Source organism: Trichomycterus rosablanca, chromosome 16 (assembly GCF_030014385.1).
Source record: "Trichomycterus rosablanca isolate fTriRos1 chromosome 16, fTriRos1.hap1, whole genome shotgun sequence".
Lineage (NCBI taxonomy): Eukaryota > Metazoa > Chordata > Actinopteri > Siluriformes > Trichomycteridae > Trichomycterus > Trichomycterus rosablanca.
Genome location: NC_086003.1, coordinates 19,576,189 through 19,594,699, shown reverse-complemented (window position 1 = coordinate 19,594,699; position 18,511 = coordinate 19,576,189). Strand labels below are relative to the sequence as shown.

General features: G+C 39.4%; 2 protein-coding genes across 3 annotated transcripts; both read right to left on the bottom strand.

Moving 5' to 3' along the window:
• Positions 1-932: 932 nt before the first annotated feature.
• On the bottom strand, positions 933-6,826 carry srsf1b (serine and arginine rich splicing factor 1b). Of its 2 annotated transcripts, none has more exons than XM_063011614.1 (6): positions 6,730-6,826; positions 6,440-6,638; positions 3,981-4,186; positions 3,340-3,512; positions 2,173-2,949; positions 933-1,545 (listed from the first exon to the last, which is right to left on the bottom strand). In XM_063011614.1, exons 2-5 carry the CDS (start codon positions 6,631-6,633, stop codon positions 2,767-2,769), a joined length of 756 nt encoding a protein of 251 aa, XP_062867684.1. In that variant the 5' UTR covers positions 6,634-6,638; positions 6,730-6,826; the 3' UTR covers positions 933-1,545; positions 2,173-2,766. The 2 variants fall into 2 exon arrangements, with proteins under 2 accessions (XP_062867684.1, XP_062867685.1); XM_063011615.1 differs by having other exon boundaries at positions 6,734-6,826.
• A 1,885-nt stretch (positions 6,827-8,711) lies between these two features.
• pigs (phosphatidylinositol glycan anchor biosynthesis, class S) lies at positions 8,712-18,415 on the bottom strand. The gene is made up of 12 exons (XM_063011463.1): positions 18,388-18,415; positions 16,394-16,533; positions 15,817-15,928; positions 15,650-15,739; positions 15,462-15,553; positions 14,501-14,738; positions 14,183-14,325; positions 13,776-13,890; positions 13,471-13,616; positions 12,470-12,570; positions 11,098-11,308; positions 8,712-10,765 (listed from the first exon to the last, which is right to left on the bottom strand). The coding sequence occupies exons 1-12, from the start codon at positions 18,413-18,415 to the stop codon at positions 10,487-10,489; spliced, it is 1,695 nt and encodes a 564-aa protein (XP_062867533.1). The 3' UTR covers positions 8,712-10,486.
• Positions 18,416-18,511: the final 96 nt, after the last annotated feature.

Genomic DNA, 18,511 nt, shown 5'->3' with positions numbered 1-18,511 from the left:
GAGCATCCGTTTTACTACTGTGTTCCACTGCAGACCTATCATGGCTCAGCCACAGGAAGCCAGTGTTATTCAGGCTTCATCTATCATTCATGAAGAGAGGAATCAATTTACATACAGTTCTGCACCAATATTAGAAACGTTCATCCAAGCTTTTGCAAGCCAAAATAATCTGGTGACCTGTATGCAGTTTAAGAATCCACTCTGACCTTGTATTCATTTGCACATTACCAAAATTACACACCTTATTATATCAGTAATTTTTTATGCTCGTGGTAGATTTTGACCTCTGTCTGACCTCTGTGTAAAAAGCAAAAGTGAACAAAAATTAGCGTAAAGGCAAAATATTAATAATAAAAACCGCTGCTATCGTGCTCTGCTGAACCTGGCTGTTAGCACTGAGGCTATTCTACTCTGCTGAACCTGGCTGTTAGCACCGCTGCTATCGTGCTCTGCTGAACCGGGCTGTTAGCACTGCGGCTATTCTACTCTGCTGATCCTGGCTGTTAGCACCGCTGCTATCGTGCTCTGCTGATCCTGGCTGTTAGCACTGCGGCTATTCTACTCTGCTGATCCTGGCTGTTAGCACTGCGGCTATTCTACTCTGCTGAACCGGGCTGTTAGCTCCGTGGCTATCGTGCTCTGCTGAACCTGGCTGTTAGCTTCGTGGCTATCGTGCTCTGCTGAACCTGACTGTTAGCTCCGTGGCTATCGTGCTCTGCTGATCCTGGCTGTTAGCACCGCGGCTATTCTACTCTCCTGAACCGGGCTGTTAGCTCCGTGGCTATCATGTTCTGCACAAATATTGTTGTTGTCATTTATCTGTTCTTTGTATTATTAATTGTTAAGCGACCTTTTTTGTGAAAGGCGCTACATAAGTGTAACTTATTATTATTATTTAAAAAAATAATAAAGAAAAACACTGCACACACATGGCAATTTTAGACTTTATTTAAAGGGAGAAGGGAAAAAAAACAAATAGTATAAACTAAAAATTGGAAGTAGCCAATTTAGAAAACCCACAAATTCCAACATGTCAATTTTCTAATAATAAAACAAACAAAACAGAAATTTTACAAACTCTATGGAAATTTGTATCTCTAAATAAACTACAACCCCCACCACCCAGCCCACCCAAAACCCTAAATGCCTCTATTTACCAAGCTCCTCATGCAGATTCCATCCAAAGCAATTGATCCAGCCTCCCAGTTCCTGGCTCTGCTCCACTTTAAACCAAAAGCATAAAAATATGCAGGATCCCTTCAACGTGCGCATCTTTGGTCAGGCTCCGAAAAAGCAAAAAGCAAAAAAAAAAAATCTGATTTGATTTTAGAGAAGCCAATTGAAAATGTTTCCGCTTTTTGTTATCTCCATTTGGTGCGGTTTGGGGTTGGGATCCTCTCCTATGGTTCCCGTTCCCGGTAAATTGATCCCGCTCCATGTACGTATCCATCCTTATTCTAATCCTAAGCCTGCTCCTGATCCTGAACTGATCCAATGATCCGGCTCCAAGGATCGGGAAACAGTGAGCCCTTCTCCAATCCAAACCTTTGAATACCAGCAAAATCAAAAAGAGGGAGGCAACATGTTAGAATCACAGCTATAGCAAATGCTTCTAACAATCATAGGAGCAGTGTTTTTTCTCTTTTGTTTGGGTTGTTTTTAACAAAGCATAACTGATAAAAACACCAGACTAACATGCACTAACAAATAACTTTAAGCACCATGCTAACATTACAATGTGCTAGCATAAACAGAAAAAGGAACTACTTTTCCTTAGTGAAATTGCAATTTACATTGGAATAAATGCACAAGGCAAACCTTCCTCCATCAGTATATACTGAGATGTTTGTGTAGTTGCTCTATAATGGTGCGGCCCAGGTCCAGCTCAGATGGCAAAATGTTTTGTATTTAGCATAAACACAAAATAGCTAACAACTGTCCTGGTGTACGCAAAAGCATGGAAACATTAAGACAAAAACACAAATGCATGCATTTCAGCAAATGCCAAATAAAGTAAAAGTGAAACAAAAAGGGAAAGGGTTCCAATAAAGGAAGAGTAAATGGCAAAATGCAAAAACTAGTGTGTTACTTTACTATGAAAAAAAACATTATGTAAAGTCTGAGGAAGAAAACCCTGCAATTGGAAGGTAACTAAAATGCTTGTCATCATACCATTGCCAATATTGAAATCCCTGCTCCTCCTCCAAAAACGCTTTATCCTAATATGAATGAACTGTGCTTGACAATCCTTTATTCCAAAGCACTCTTTAATCCTGCTCCTCTGTTGTCTATAGAAAGACACATGAAAAGGTAAAAACAGAACAGTTTTGCAACAAAAACCTAATCAGCAAACTACCCCCTACCCCCCAGTTTTTCCACCAAAAACCCCAATGCTAACAAAAAACAATGAAGTCCCTGCGACATCTTTCACATTTGATCATCATCCATATCTAAACACAAACAAAAAGGTACGAAACTCCAGTTAAAATACAAATGCAGAACGAAAGACACAAGGGGTAGAGACAGGTTAAGAAAGGACAAAACACTCGGAAGGGTTATAAGATGATAGAAAAAAAAAGACATGGGTACACCCACTTAGGTATGCTTCGATTGTTATCCAAATGATTAAATAATTGGTTGGGTTTTTTGCACAAATTTAACTGCAAACCAAAGCGGTGGAGGCAGATCGAAAAAGCGATGAGGTACGGCAGTGGGTCCAACAGTGACACAGGGTACGTGGTTGTGGCAGGACTGTTTTGTAGGTGTTTAGGTGCGGGAACGAGAGCGACTGTGACGGGGTGAATAGCGTGGAGATCCTCTGCTGCGACGTGGAGAATAGCTGCGACTGTGGCTGTTGCTCCGACTCCTGCTGCGGCTACGAGAGCGCGAGCGACCATAGCTCGGGCTGCGAGGGCCGTCCACCTTTACACGGATGTAAGCGGTCTCACCCTATGGAACACACAACACAAGCTTTCTAACAAGGAATCAGAAAACGTGCAGTTTAAGAGTTACTTACCTACAGGCAGCTTAAAAGAAAAATTACTATAAACATTACAGCTACTTTTGTTCTCACAGACGTTCATCGCCAATAGATCTACAGCATAATGGTTGTAAAGTGCAGTGAAATAAAAACAGCTAACATCAGGCTTAATGTCAAATGTACAGCCCAATGGTAAAATCACTTACATTCAAATGAGCATCCTAAGCCAATCCTTGAATCCTCCTAGTCCATGTGGCTCCATGTGACAATCTTACCTTGACACATTCCAATCCTTAAGCTATGCCCTGTCCTGTCCTGTCCTTTCCAATGGCCGTTCCTATTCACAAACTCACACGTACCTCATGGGAGCGGAACTTAGTGTTATCCAGCTTTCGCACAGCATAGGTCATGTCTTCTTTGCGCACAAACTCCACAACACCGGTGCCATCTCGGAAAACATCAGCGTAACATACATCACCTGCTTCACGCATGTGGTCCTTCAGGTCCTGCCAGCTTCCGCTAGGAGGGAGTCCTGTGCACAAAAATACCAGCCCACAATTAGGGTTGCATGATATATCCTATTTTTGCTGATAATGCAATAAAAAATTCATACAATGAACACATTAGAGAAGTCTTTTACAAAGAACAGCTTAATACTGCATGATAAGGACTTTGACATTGTTTAACTATTTATTGTCTAAAAAATTGCCATTGCCTGGAGCTTTTTCTAGTACTACAGGGCCAAAAACATTACCTGCAAGTAAACAATGGTAGGCAACCAGGAGCGTCAACCAAATATACTAAATATATATAGTTATCCAACATTAAATTAAGTCCAAACATTACTGGAATTCTTTTGGACTATTTTATACAACAATTGCTGCTTTTTATATTTGTATTTTAATATCAAGGAATTCTATTCAATGTTACATTTGGTCCATATCGTTAAAAGGGTCAAGATATTCTATTTTAAGCGGAAGAACTAAACAACTCCACTAACCTGAAACTATGACCCTGTACTCTGAGCGTCTAGAAGGAGGGCCATATCTGCCTCTGGGGGCTCCAGCACCAGCACCACCACCACCACCACCACCACCACCCATTCCACCTCTTCCACCACCTCTGCCACTCCTGGGGAACTCCACCCGCAAACGGTACCCATCATAGTCATAGCCATCTCGTCCATGCACTGCATCCTCAGCATCTCTAAAATGACAAAAGAAGTATGTGAGACTCTGATTCTGATCCATCTCACTTTTTTTCCATCTAAATTTTTGCATCTTGCTAGATAAGAGGCTTGATCAGTGTTAAGTCACAACAAGACAAAAGCAAATATCAGGACTCCATATCCAGAATCCATATTGCTATCAGAGGGGTTTAACATTAACTCTTTCCATATGGTTGCCAGGAACCCAAAAAGATTTGACAGCAAAAAGTTGTAATAATGCATTAAAAAAAATAGGACAACTATTTTCTGAAAGAGCAACATCAGAGACCTTTGGCATAGCTTGGAAAGGTTAGATGATCATAGCTTTGAGATGAGTGCCAAAAATAAGATGGAATTGGTGTAGTCCCAAGACTTCTTTTGGTCTTTAATGTTTCGACCCAAGATATCTACAGTAAGCACTTCATTCTGATTGGGATTGAGGTGGGTAGAAAGCCTGGAAACAATTCAAAAAGCCAATAGGAAATCAATTACTTTTAGATACAGGGGTTGGACAATGAAACTGAAACACCTGGTTTTAGACCACAATAATTTATTAGTATGGTGTAGGGCCTCCTTTTGCGGCCAATACAGCGTCAATTCGTCTTGGAAATGACATATACAAGTCCTGCACAGTGGTCAGAGGGATTTTAAGCCATTCTTCTTGCAGGATAGTGGCCAGGTCACTACGTGATGCTGGTGGAGGAAAACGTTTCCTGACTCGCTTCTCCAAAACACCCCAAAGTGGCTCAATAATATTTAGATCTGGTGACTGTGCAGGCCATGGGAAATGTTTAACTTCACTTTCATGTTCATCAAACCAATCTTTCACCAGTCTTGCTGTGTGTATTGGTGCATTGTCATCCTGATACACGGCACCGCCTTCAGGATACAATGTTTGAACCATTGGATGCACATGGTCCTCCAGAATGGTTCGGTAGTCCTTGGCAGTGACGCGCCCATCTAGCACAAGTATTGGGCCAAGGGAATGCCATGATATGGCAGCCCAAACCATCACTGATCCACCCCCATGCTTCACTCTGGGCATGCAACAGTCTGGGTGGTACGCTTCTTTGGGGCTTCTCCACACCGTAACTCTCCCGGATGTGGGGAAAACAGTAAAGGTGGACTCATCAGAGAACAATACATGTTTCACATTGTCCACAGCCTAAGACTTGCGCTCCTTGCACCATTGAAACCGACGTTTGGCATTGGCACGAGTGACCAAAGGTTTGGCTATAGCAGCCCGGCCGTGTATATCGACCCTGTGGAGCTCCCGACGGACAGTTCTGGTGGAAACAGGAGAGTCGAGGTGCACATTTAATTCTGCCGTGATTTGGGCAGCCGTGGTTTTATGTCTTTTGGATACAATCCAGGTTAGCACCCGAACATCCCTTTCAGACAGCTTCCTCTTGCGTCCACAGTTAATCCTGTTGGATGTGGTTTGTCCTTCTTGGTGGTATGCTGACATTACCCTGGATACCGTGGCTCTTGATACATCACAAAGACTTGCTGTCTTGGTCACAGATGCGCCAGCAAGACGTGCACCAACAATTTGTCCTCTTTTGAACTCTGGTACGTCACCCATAATGTTGTGTGCATTGCAATATTTTGAGCAAAACTGTGCTCTTACCCTGCTAATTGAACCTTCACACTCTTGCTCTTACTGGTGCAATGTGCAATTAATGAAGATTGGCCACCAGACTGGTCCAATTTAGCCATGAAACCTCCCACACTAAAATGACAGGTGTTTCAGTTTCATTGTCCAACCCCTGTATCTCAGACACCTTTATTCAAAGTGAACAACTAATGATTGAGGGCCTGCTCAAGGACCCATCAGAGGCAGACCATCTTAGTAGTTAGTGCCAAATCAGCAAGTGTTGGGGATACTTTTTTTAAGTTGGTGCTTAGTAGGCATAGAAGATCCCAATAGCCAATACATCCAATAATTAGCCATAAAACATTATGTACAAAAACATGAGCTGTGTTCCCAGCTAGGATCCAGACACTCCGCGACCCTGATCAGGACAAGACGTCTTTTCAAAGCAAAGAAAAAAGACTGCGCAGAACATCGCGACGCGACTTTATTTAAGGAAAGCAGTTATGACTGAGATGACCTGAGTGCAGAATTAATGCAGAATTAAAGAGCTAATCCGCCTGTTTGAGGACCGTCAAGCTTACATAGACCGCTAGCCTACCATGAACTAGCACTGAGCTAGCCAGCAAATGGCAGAAAATACGGTGCTCGTTTTTACCTGGGGTCCTCGAATTCAACAAAAGCGAAAGGTGGTCCTCCTCTCCTGTTCTTCAGATCGATATCACGAATCGCTCCGTATTTATAAAACACGTCCTCCACATCCTTGGTGCGAATATCGGGGGGTAAATTCCCCACATACACCCGACAGTCGTTATTACCCGCTGGACCTCTGATTACACTTCCTCCAGACATGTTTCCTACGAAAATAAACGGACATTTAGAGTTAAACACTTTGTATTTTTTACTATTTCACAAAGATAGATAATTAACTTCAAGAAATGTGTTTACCTACGTAAAATGTTCCCAAAAAAAACTTTCAAACACGACAGGGGCAAAATCAACGACTTCTAAAATGGCGTCTTGGTGTGCCTTCTGTGCGCCGAATACAAAAACACATAAGTGTTAAAACCAAACCACCGTCTACTCCCTTTAAAGAGCATGACGTTGAGCGTAGCAGAATGGGGATTATACGCCCTACCTAGTACACTATGTATAAATAAGAAGCTATTTAAGATTCAGCCAAGTTCGATGCTTGTAATACGGGACTTGTTACCAACATATTTACTTTAAATACAGGATAATACACATTAAGTAAAAGGAAGACATGTTTAAATTGTATGTTGTAATTTGTGTCCTTTTTCCACTTGAGATTTGTTCCAGTGACCATATGGTATTCTGTGGTAAATACATTATTTTATCAGTGTCACTACTACCCTCGTCCAACAGAACAAGCGACCACCGTAGGACCATCACTGACAAGATGGCTGTCCTTTACACCAGACAATGACATGATAGTGTGTGTGTGTTTTGCTGGTGATACTGTGCTGGAAAAAAAAAATAACAGTAGCAAAATGAAACAGCTTTAATAAAATCTTTTGCAGCTGGGTTTTAAGTATGGCACTTCTACTACTTGGCAATAGAAAGAACCACCAAATGTGGAAGCACAGACTTAGTGGGAGTGTAGTATATCATGGTAGTGTGTATGGTGCTGAAATTAGTGTATTATGGCATTGTGTCTCATGTATAGTGTTGGTACAAGAGCATCATGGTAGTGAGTTGGTGCTGATATGAATGCATCATGATAGTGACCGCTATGGGTTTTAAACACTTTAAATACACTTTATTATTTACACCGACTTGACCACAACACCACCGATGCTGGTTGAACAGAAATTCCAGCATTACTGTTATGCCACATATACTACCATGTCAGTGTCACTACTGTGAGCATGAAATAAATGTTTAAACTTAGAAGACAAGGCACAACAAATCTAAATAGTGTATATGAAAATTTACAGTTTTCCCCTTACTTTATTCTTTATAGATCCACATAATGGACATACAGTTAAAGTCCAAATCATTATTTTACCAGCCATAATACTGAAATGTTGCATTTTACACTTGCACCACACACATATGAGGCATACCAATCATTCTCCAGACCACCCAGGGAGGATGGGTCCCTGTTGAGTCTGGTTCCTCTCAAGGTTTCTTCCTGTAAATTTAAGGAAGTTTTGTTCTTGGCATTGTCGCCCTTGGCTTTCTCAACAGGGGTTTTTGGTCTGTCGGTACAAAATACAAATACATTTGACTTGGCTTGACGTGACAATGATTCGACCCAAAAAAATACCTGGTCTGCAGTGGTACAGTGCTGTGAAAAAGTCATTGCCCCATTCCAACTGCCTAAATAAATTCAGACTAATAAATGAAACCTTACACAAAGTGAATAATCACCATGGGCTTAGAGGCTGCAGTTATACTAGCCCTATGTATTTGCGCACCAAAAAATCAGCAGCTGTAACCAGTCACTAACAAATTATTATTTCTTTTGACTGACTGAGCATACTTTCCAAAAATAAAAAATAAATAAACAAATAAAAGAACTTGAATCATTAAAAGCATTCTTGAACAAAGACGTATGTGCTCTGCTCATTCAGATACTGAAAAAAATTAGTAGGAATCTTGGAACTTGTGAGATCCGAAAAATGCTAGATATTACATGTCTCTTACAAGTAAACCTTTTACTTTAGTTGAATCGCATAGTATTTAACAGCACTTGTCAGATGAAGAGGAGTATTTTGTCAGGTGAAGGCATCATTCTCCACATGATGCTAGTTGTTTTCAATCAGTATTCGCCCACCAAATGTGTCAGCTGTGAAGTGTGGGAATGGTTTATAAATGGCACATGATCTAACATTCAAAAATCATCTGCTATCCTAAAGATCTGACTCTAGTGGTTGCATTATATAACAAAAGATATATTTAAAAAAACAAGGGTGACATTTTTGTTTTCATTGTAGATTTGCATGACAGTCCTGTGAAACTTTTTCAGTCCTAGCCGCTTCAAATATATAAAACTTATAAATAGAGTAAAACCATTGTAACATTAGACACCAACAATAGAAGAACATCGGCTTTAAGGTTGGATTTATCTTTTACTTTGTATTCATCATCCCAGCTGCCAACATAATGGAACTCACAGGTTCTTTTGTTGTACTTGGAATAATATCAGCACTTAAATGGCATTGTATAATTTTAAACGCAGTGTTTTACACAGATATAAGGGGGTGGTAGAGATGCTGGTGGGGATTGATGACCCAACTGTACACATAAATGCTTATTTTGTAAAACAATTTTTAAAAAATAATTTAAAAAAAGTAGGAGAATACAGTGCCTTAAAAAGTATTTAGCATTACTTTTTTATATTTCATTTTTCAATATTGGGGCACTCGGGTGGCACAGCGGTAAGTTACGCTAGCCCACTACTGCTAGGAAACAGGGTTCGAAACCCCACTGGTGCTATTGCCTGGTCAGACCAATGTACATACATACAGATATGATTGGCTATGTCTGGGGGAAAAGGTATTTAGGTCCTTCATACTCTAGGCATTGCACCTAGTAATTTTATGGACCCACTGCAACCTTAATCAAGAAGTGGTAAAACATAAAAATCATGTCTAATATTTCACATTTTAAATACTGTATATTACTGTTTTCCAGTTGATCTATAAGCAGAGTTCATTGTGTAAAATGAAACTAAATTACTAAACTAGTTTCCATTATTATGGCAGAAAAACTGACTTTTCACCTTGAATTGTTTTCTCTTTAGATCAGGAAAATGATACAAGAACATTACAAAGCTGCTTATATTTCAGAGTTTAGTTTAGTCCATCATATAGAAGTAGCAGAAACCCAGCCACACTGCCTAGGTCAGGCCTCTAAAGTTGTTTAACAGACTAGACAGGCAGATTCATTAAAACAGCTATTGAAACACCAACACGGACTGAGTTACAGAAGAAATCGACTGTGACTGAAAGGACTGTGTATGAGTTAGTAACATCTGATGAGTTACACAAACAGAGCCTTTATAAAAGAGTTGCAAAACAAAAACTCTTAGTGAAAGTAACATGACATGTAAAGCATCACTTAGGAGGCTCACCAGTGAGATGGCAAATAGTTAGAGACAATAAGACTCAAATGAAACATCTGGATAAAAATTCTAGGCAAGTTTAAACCACTCTACTGTGAAATATGCTGGTGGTAGCTTTTAACGGGGATCTTTTTTTACGCTTCCGAGTATGGCAGTTTAGGTTGTGACCATTTCCACAACAAAAGGGTTGATGCTAAATACTTTTAGGGCACTGTGTAACCTATTTGTAGAAAAACTGTGACAAATGATTACCAGTGATTCTAGGTAGCCAGGCTACGTCCTAAACATCATACAATCAGTAAATATTGGCTCTAGTTCCGCATGCAACAAGGGAACATTCTCATGTTTATCGTCTTTCCAACTGGTTACTGGTGCTTTCACACTACAAAAGGAATTAATCTGAAGTTACTAAAATTTTCCTTCTAACTGGGAAAAAAAACTGAGCAGAAGTTCAGTTCAAAAGTTCAGTTTTAGGATACTTAAAGGTTTCAAAAATAAATTAGTTATAATGCAAGACAGAAAACAATGATGGTGTTGGACTGTAGAAATCTGCCAAACATAATCACTTCAGTGCATATAAATCCTAATCATAGCCACCCAGTGCAGCAAATGCTCTCAGTCATTTTTGGCTTGCTTGTCTGCACGTTTCTGCTTAATCTCTTTAACAATCTTCAGCAGTGAAAGTACAATGGGCACACACATTGGTAAAAACAATGGGATATAAATAGCAAACTTCTGATCATCAGGAAAATACAACAGATGCAAGAGGGAGGGATCGAAAAATGCCCTCTCAGAAGCCAAAATGGCCTCCCTACTGTACTGCAGGGCAAAGGCCAGGTTCCCAGCCTCCAACTCGGCCATAGCAGCCTGGAGCGCAATCACCGCACTGGAGACCTGTAACAACAAGAACCGCTTAGTAACTGCTTACACAAAAACAGATATACAAGTACAGTTGGGGTCAAAGCTTTACATACTATTGTAAGAGACATTTCACTTTTTCATAAGGGAAAACCTGCAGGCCACTATAGTTCCTCCACACCAAACTCATCAAACCATTTCTTTTAAAGCTTGCTTAAACTGTCGCCCCAAATTTTTAAGCATTGGAATCAGGGAAGTTTTCAAATTCTGACAGAAACAAGGTGATCTTAGTTTGCTGGTGGAAAATAATAGTGACATTAAGGTATGAATCATAGATGTTGCAGAACCAGAAATCACTGCATCATCACCTGTTGGGCGATGTTGTCATTGATGACTATGTTGCCGATCTGGTCAATAAGCTGGGTAAGTGAGGTAATAGTGGTGCAGGCTGTGGCCACGTTTTCTACACTGCGGCTCCACAGCAGCCGGTCCAGCTCCCAGTCCGTCAGACCTGCACTGCCTGCACTCTGCAAAATGAAACCGGGGGGAGGTTGAGTCCTCTGTACTCCCAGCAGCAACCTGAGTCAGAAACCAGAGGGACAATTACTAATGTACTGGGAACCTGTACAGTGAGCAATGAAGCCTAAAGGCTGTATGAAGTGAAAGATTAAAAGTTAAAACTAGAGATGCTTTGGTGTGTCTAGTGGACTGTGAAGGCTGTTTTTAATCCTGGTAACTAGGGATGCAAAGGTTGCCGATTACTTTTAAACTATAACTGATGGACACAGTGTCAAAATACATCACTGAACTTTAAGTCACACATGCTTTATTGGTTAAAAAACAATGTAATTTAGCAAACCTGGCAGTAAGATAAATATAGAGGCAAAATCAGTTTAGCATGCAGAATATTGATTTTATACAGAGTCTGTAGCAAACAGTTTCAAACACTACTTCAACATGGGGATGCTTAACGTTAATGAAGTTTTAATGTGGCTTAATGTAGTACAACAAATACCTAGGAACACCAAACGTCTCGCAATTATTACTGGTCATAAGTACACTCTACTGCTGAAATGACAAACCTGTGTCCAAACTGGAAGCAGTCACTTTCCTTATAACAGGTTTTAAATGCTGAATGTAAAAAAATCTTGCTTTCATTTTAGATGACAAGTTTGTCATTTCAGCATTACAGAGTACTTATGACCAGCAATAATTGAGAAGTTTAGTGCTCCTAGGTCATTGTAGACTCTTCCTAATCAAGCTAAGCAAAAAGAATAAACATACAGTCAGTACATTAAATCTGATAATGACCAACCTTAGTGTAGTTTTTATATGATAAACATATTTTTACACTGGGACATGATGCGAAAGATTCACATCATTTTTGTATATATAAATATATAATATAAATAAATATAACACACACAAAACAACTGTCATTTAAACGTGTAATAGTTCTGCCTTCTTCATTTAAATAGTATAAATGCATGACACATTTTCCTGTTCAGATTATAATCTTAGAAAACCAGCGCAATGGGGTAAACGTGTGTTTCAAATCGGTGTTCTTACTCTGTTCAATTAATGCTCTAGATTAAAATGTAATTTAAATAAATTGGTGCAATGACTTATCTGTTGGTTACATGTGGTTTGTGTAAAGAAAACAAACCTGTGAGAAAACCCAGACAGCCATAAAACTATGAATGTAAATGAATACTGCTTTTTTGCCAACAAAATTCTGACCTTAACTGTGCCAAGAAGACACCCATCACTTTGGCCATGTTAATATTGATATCCACAGGAAACTGTGCTTCAGGTCCATACATATCATTCACATTGTACACCTGAAAAGAGAAAAACAAGACATTACAATCATTAAAAGTATTTTGAACAAAACATTGACCACCTGTGGTGTAGTTAATAGTCAGTTACACAAATTACAAAAAGAAAGCTGTACATCGATTCTACACAGAAAGGCTGGTGAGTTTTCTGTGCTTGAGCTTAGCTAAGATGGACCAAAAGACAGTGGAAACGTGTGCTGTGGTCAGATGAGTCCATATTTCAGCTTGTTTTTGTGAAAAAAATGTTTGCTGAGTTTTCTGTGCTGAAGATGAAAAGGTCTGCAGTCCAGATCTGTCCCCCACTAAAAATGTATGACACATTATGAGACCGCGGCAACCACAGACCACAGTTGTCTTTTATCAAGCAAGAACAGGCAAAACTGCAATAATAAGTGTCTTCAGTTACCAAATGATTACAAAGTGCAATTAAAATGATATTAATTGAACACAGTGGTTAACATGACTCTGTCCCAATGTTTTTGATTGTGTTGCAAGAATCAGACTCCAACTGTACAAAATACAATTAAGTTGGCCAGTAAAAACCTTGGAAATATTTTCTTTGTGTTTTTCTCAGTTAAATAAAAGTTCAAGAGAATTTATAAAGCACATTAATAAGTCACAAATGATTTGTTTTGCATTTTATAAAATGTCCCAACTTTTCTGAACATGGGATTAGTACTTGAGCAATAAAACATCTACTTTTGAAAGCCCTTGAAATGACCGGAATTCATGCATCAATTAGTAATAAAGCGTGTTAAATAAATATATGAAAAGTACTATGGGTGTGTTTTCTAAGTCTGGGGAGTGTGTGTGAATGTCTGACGTGAGTTAATAACCTAAAAACCCAAAAACTGCAAGTGTGCAGCAGTGTGTACTATGATGGTTAATGAAACATGACTGTACCATAATGCCCCCCCAGCGTGGGCTGTGGAACGCGTTGGAGGGTACCTCCCTCTTGCTGTGGTCTCTAATAAAAAGTGGGGAACGGTGGGCATCAGGCACATAGAGAAGAAAATTCAGCACAGGGTTTGAAGATGCAGCATTTGAGCCTAGATACAAGAATGTAATCGAAAATCGAGATTTATATTCTTAAATGACAATAAAGCACAAGATTTTTTTTCCAATCTTTAAGCTTGTGTGTTATTAAACACATCTTTAAAAAAATAACCTATTTTGGGACAAGTTTGAAAGCTAAATCTTGTCCCAACCTAGTCTGGCTTCGACAGGATTAATGACGTGTGCCAGGCTGTCTGCGTTCAGTGTGTATGCTGACACACTGTTGTCAAAACGTGGGTTGACCCCCAAAACTGCATAGTACAGGATCTGAAAGAAAGAAACATAATAACGGTGTCAAACCTAGACACCAATCTTATCCACAAATTGCACAAATGACTGAATGATTTCAAACCAACCAAACAAGAGCTACATCTGATTCCACTTATTTAATTAGATGCTAAATACTTTGGTTGTGTTAGGTTGTATTAGCTCCAGGTTGTTTGGTCTGGAAACCTGCAGTCACATTAGCTTTGTGGATGTAAATGAGTACCAAAAGTACAAAATATGACACGATGGAAGGTGGCATGCATCACTTTTAACATGAATCTATTCTGAACACCTGGGAGTCCACTGAGAAGTTAGCTATTGGAGTCAGTCTGTTTAAAAGAGGCTGAATGTAGTTTTGAACGGCTCCCTCAATGTCCCAGTGCAGGTTGTGAGACTTCGGGTCAGGATTCAGCAAACTGAAGGTGATTTCATAACCTATAAGAAAAGCAATTATTAAAAAGTGTAACAGAATGCACTGTAATTTTATTTTATTTGTGTGTCGTTTTCCACTGTCAGACTGAACTACACCAAAGAAAAGAGCAGATATTGATAAAAATGTAAAGGATACTTTGTGTGAAGATCTCTAAAAGTAACAGAGCTTATATCTAACCTGGACTGGACTTGATAGCCCTCATGCTGTCGGCCAGGTTCTCCTTGCTCAGTTTCCTGATGCGTATGCGGTCGCTCAGGGCTGCCAAAATGTCCTGGTGGTTAAAGGACGTTGTTTCAACCACCTGCTTCACCTCAGGCTCCAGAACTGACAAAACCTTCTTCAGACTTGCATCAGGTGGAAAGGGAGCAGCACGAAGGAGGGCGGTGCGCCACTGACCAACGTAGACTTTCACATCCTTAAAGGAGACAAAAAGTAATCTGTTATTTTCAGTTATTACAATTAATATGTGCCCACAAATGCTAGGGCTGCACAACAAATCCCACCTGAATAATTTATTTATACTAACCACTGCAGGGCAGAATCACTGACAAAGATCCTGATAGGGTTCCAAAACCAACACAGGGCGACACACACCCACGTTAAATTACAAATATCCATTCACTTACTCATTTACACCTATTATAACAAGTGCTGTCAGGTCAGCTCCTGGCAACCGTATGGATAGTGTAATAGCTTGTTCATTGTTCCTCTAAATCTATCCATCCATCTTATTTCTACCTGTCCTCATCCTTTTTTACCTTCAATTCGAGTGACAGGTTAGGTTTGATCTGACTTGCACCAGTCTATGTCATATTTATTGACTACTGGAGCCTTTGTTGTTACTTTACGGGTACTTAGGTATAGTACAGGTCACCTGGCAGGCAGTCGAAAGAATCACTTATTGTGTGATCAGTTTAGCCAAAGTCCCTATTGTGGACACAGGAAGAACAGGCAAACATGCAAAGCCCTTCAGACAGCAAAACCAAAAATCAAGGATCAAACCCAGGACCTTAGGAACCATAAGGCAAAAAGGCATGACAACAGGAACTCAGGTCACTGGCTCCAAGACATTATTGTGCAGTCATGATGTAAAGATGATGTACATGATGTATAAAGTAGAAATAAGCATGTGTCTTACAGCTGGTAGCAAGGTGGAAGTCTCAGGAATGACGTACACAACCACAGACCCACATGCACTCTCACTGAGTGTGTGCAGAGAGAGATCTGCCTCTGAGTGAAGAAAGAGGGAAAACAGGCTGGCACTTACATGGATATTCACTACTGATTCAAATCCCAAAAAAATCTTCACAAGTGCCTGCAAATTACCTTTAGCAGTGGGCTGGTTCAGAGCATCTTCTTCCATTATGGTGGCTGTACGATACTTGGTTTCATATCTGTACCGTAGCCCTGTCTTAGCTAAAAACACAATGAGAAAACAGATAGTCATACCTTTTTGATAAAGAAAAGAAAAACTCTCTCTCTCTCTCTCTCACCATCCACTTGGTGCTCACTCTCTCTGGTCTGACTGAACGGGACTCTTTTTTGCTGCTCTGGACTCAACGTTCCTCGTGAGAACACCACTTCGACATCAACACTTAACTGGAGCTTGAAACGAATCAGAAACACAAAATGCAAATTAAACATTTTATTTAGCCCAGACATACTTCCTACACACAGACCCACCTTCAGTTATGCATGCTTAACATCTTATAATAATGTCAGGAAAAGCTTTAAAATACCAACTGCATCTTAAATTAACATGATTTGCAGTTGTATAAAGTATAAAATCTACAATCATGATGCTGAAATGGTTCTGCTTATGGTGTTTATGTTTAAGTTACTGTTCAGCATCACTGCCATGTTCACTAGGTTACACTGTTTTATTAAATAAAAGATAAAGACTCGTTAATGTGAAAGTCGGTGCTGTGTTTCATACTTTGATGAGACATTGTAAGCTTGTCAGTAAATAAGCAAAATTTGGATCCCTAGTAGGCACGCCTAGCAGACTGGCACTGGTGTGTGAATAAATTCTATAACGTAGGCAAAAACGATTAAAGAAAAGGAGCTCACCTGTAAAGAGTCGAGATCATTTATTTGGGAGATTGGCAGCCAGGCTCTGTACGTTTCTGTTGTTTTCCACCATAAAGGGACACCAATCACGATAACCACCGCAGCAATAGCCAAAGCAGCATTTCTCCCTCTTAGCTTTTCTGAAACACAACACCAACATGATTACTGTCAGTATGGGTAAGACTAAGTCCACTCTATTTTTATAGAGAGAAGGAACACCAGCCACATTTCAGCATATTGAAACAGCAGCGACCAGTGTTGTTAAATGTTCTGGAAGATCTTTGGTTAAATGTCAACCAATTAAAATACAATATAAATAAAAGCAAATGGAACACAGAAGTAACAGGAAAGCAACGAGTGCAGGAAACATCATTATGTTTAACTGTACACAGGAGTGATCTTTTTGGTTACATTTTACTCTATGACAGTTAAAAATATTGGTATAAGCTGGTTTCTGAAACATGGTTACTAGTAATAGTAATAGACCAGTCATGTCTACGTCTTACTCAGAACCAGTAAATAACACAAAGAAAGAGTATTCCATACAGAATGCAGAGGACTCAATGCTCCATAAAGTTGACTAAACCTGTCACAATTATATCAATTACAAATATTACCCGACTGCAATTTCATTTTCATGTTTTACCACTGCTTTTTTTATCCTGGTCAGAATTAAGGAAGGCTCCGTTTCCAAGAATCACTGGGTGCAATGCAGAAACAAACCACAAACAGGACGTCAATCCATCATGGGGCCTTGGCCATCCTATCCCACCAAACATAGCCAATAATGTAGACACCCAACCAACTAGGGATTTGAACCTTGGATCCCAGTGGTAGTGGGCTAACCTGACTGCACTGATTTATGCCACAATTCTACATTTCCATGCACCATGAAACACCAGGTTCATAGTCAGTGCCTTAATTAACATGTTAAATCACAGTACTGTCATATTTCAAAGCCTTAAAAGCTATTTGTAATCATATTTTGTTGTTTTCACGGATGGATTTAACACAGATTTGCTATTCATATATAATAAATCTTACATATGTAAGTACTTCATCTTGTTTAGCTTATCTTTCACATTGCTATGGTGAAAGATCAGCTCACTCTTCTTTGCAGAAACAGAGGCTTTCAAGAATCAACTGCTTAGTTCAGGTCTCACCACAGCACTGATTTTTATAAAAATAAAAATATCATAACTTCAGCTCATGGACAGAAGATCAGGTGAGTGGGAAGATGTTTTAAGTAGAGAGGACAGTTAGATTTGCTATTCACTTATAATAAATATAACAAAGGTAAGTAGTTCATCTTGTTTAGGGTGGAACTGTAGTGCAGTTGGTGGATGAGATGCTACACACCAACATTGGTCCTGGACACCAGGGTTGGATCCTCACCTCCAGTCACTTTCAGGAGTTTTGCATGTTCTCTGTGTGTATGTGTGGATTTTTTTCCACTACACTCTTTCTCTCACCTTCTAAAACATGCAGAAGATGGATTGTTTGCTATAAATTACCTGACCCGACCAACTTAAATAAATTAGTAAAAATAAATACATGAATGAATGTCTTTGTTTGTTAATGATAATCTTTATAAAGTGTGTATGGAATAAGGGAATTTGTGCTTTTTTCTGCTGTTTTATATCTTTCTTTCTTTTTGTAAGCATTTTCTTTTTTTAATTAGAGTTTTGTAATATGCTGAGGTAAAATGTTGTACTATACGTACCACTGTGATGTCCAAAACAGTGTTATTTTACTGTTAATGAAAATAAAAGTACCTGCAATGGTAACATTTCTATTTACTAGCCAAACACAGCTTCATTACCAGATTCATTCATACCACAGCAGCTAGCCAGCTACATTTACACTTCTTTTAATAAGGTTACAGATAACTGTAATAACACCCTGTTATAATATGTGTATATAAAATAGCACAACATGACCGAATTAATAAAAAGGCAAAACATGTAAATATAAAGTGTTTATATTACACTCACCTGTCTCAATTTTAGTCTTAGCTGCCATCGCTGCTTACTCTTACTACCGCATAGACCACACCGACAGCGTTCTGACCAATCGTCAGCGTTCTGAGTAGATCAGAACAGAAAAGGGGCGGGTTCG

Excerpts from the sequence above, each read along its gene's own strand:
- srsf1b (XM_063011614.1), bottom strand. The coding sequence starts at position 6,633 with ATGTCTGGAGGAAGTGTAATCAGAGGTCCAGCGGGTAATAACGACTGT. Across the intron at positions 4,187-6,439 it reads GTTGAATTCGAGGACCCCAG|AGATGCTGAGGATGCAGTGC; the intron begins GTAAAAACGAGC and ends TTGTCATTTTAG. Across the intron at positions 2,950-3,339 it reads CTAAGTTCCGCTCCCATGAG|GGTGAGACCGCTTACATCCG; the intron begins GTACGTGTGAGT and ends TGTGTTCCATAG.
- pigs (XM_063011463.1), bottom strand. The coding sequence starts at position 18,415 with ATGGCAGCTAAGACTAAAATTGAGACAG. Across the intron at positions 15,929-16,393 it reads ATGATCTCGACTCTTTACAG|CTCCAGTTAAGTGTTGATGT; the intron begins GTGAGCTCCTTT and ends ATTCGTTTCAAG. Across the intron at positions 15,740-15,816 it reads GAGTGAGCACCAAGTGGATG|CTAAGACAGGGCTACGGTAC; the intron begins GTGAGAGAGAGA and ends TTGTGTTTTTAG.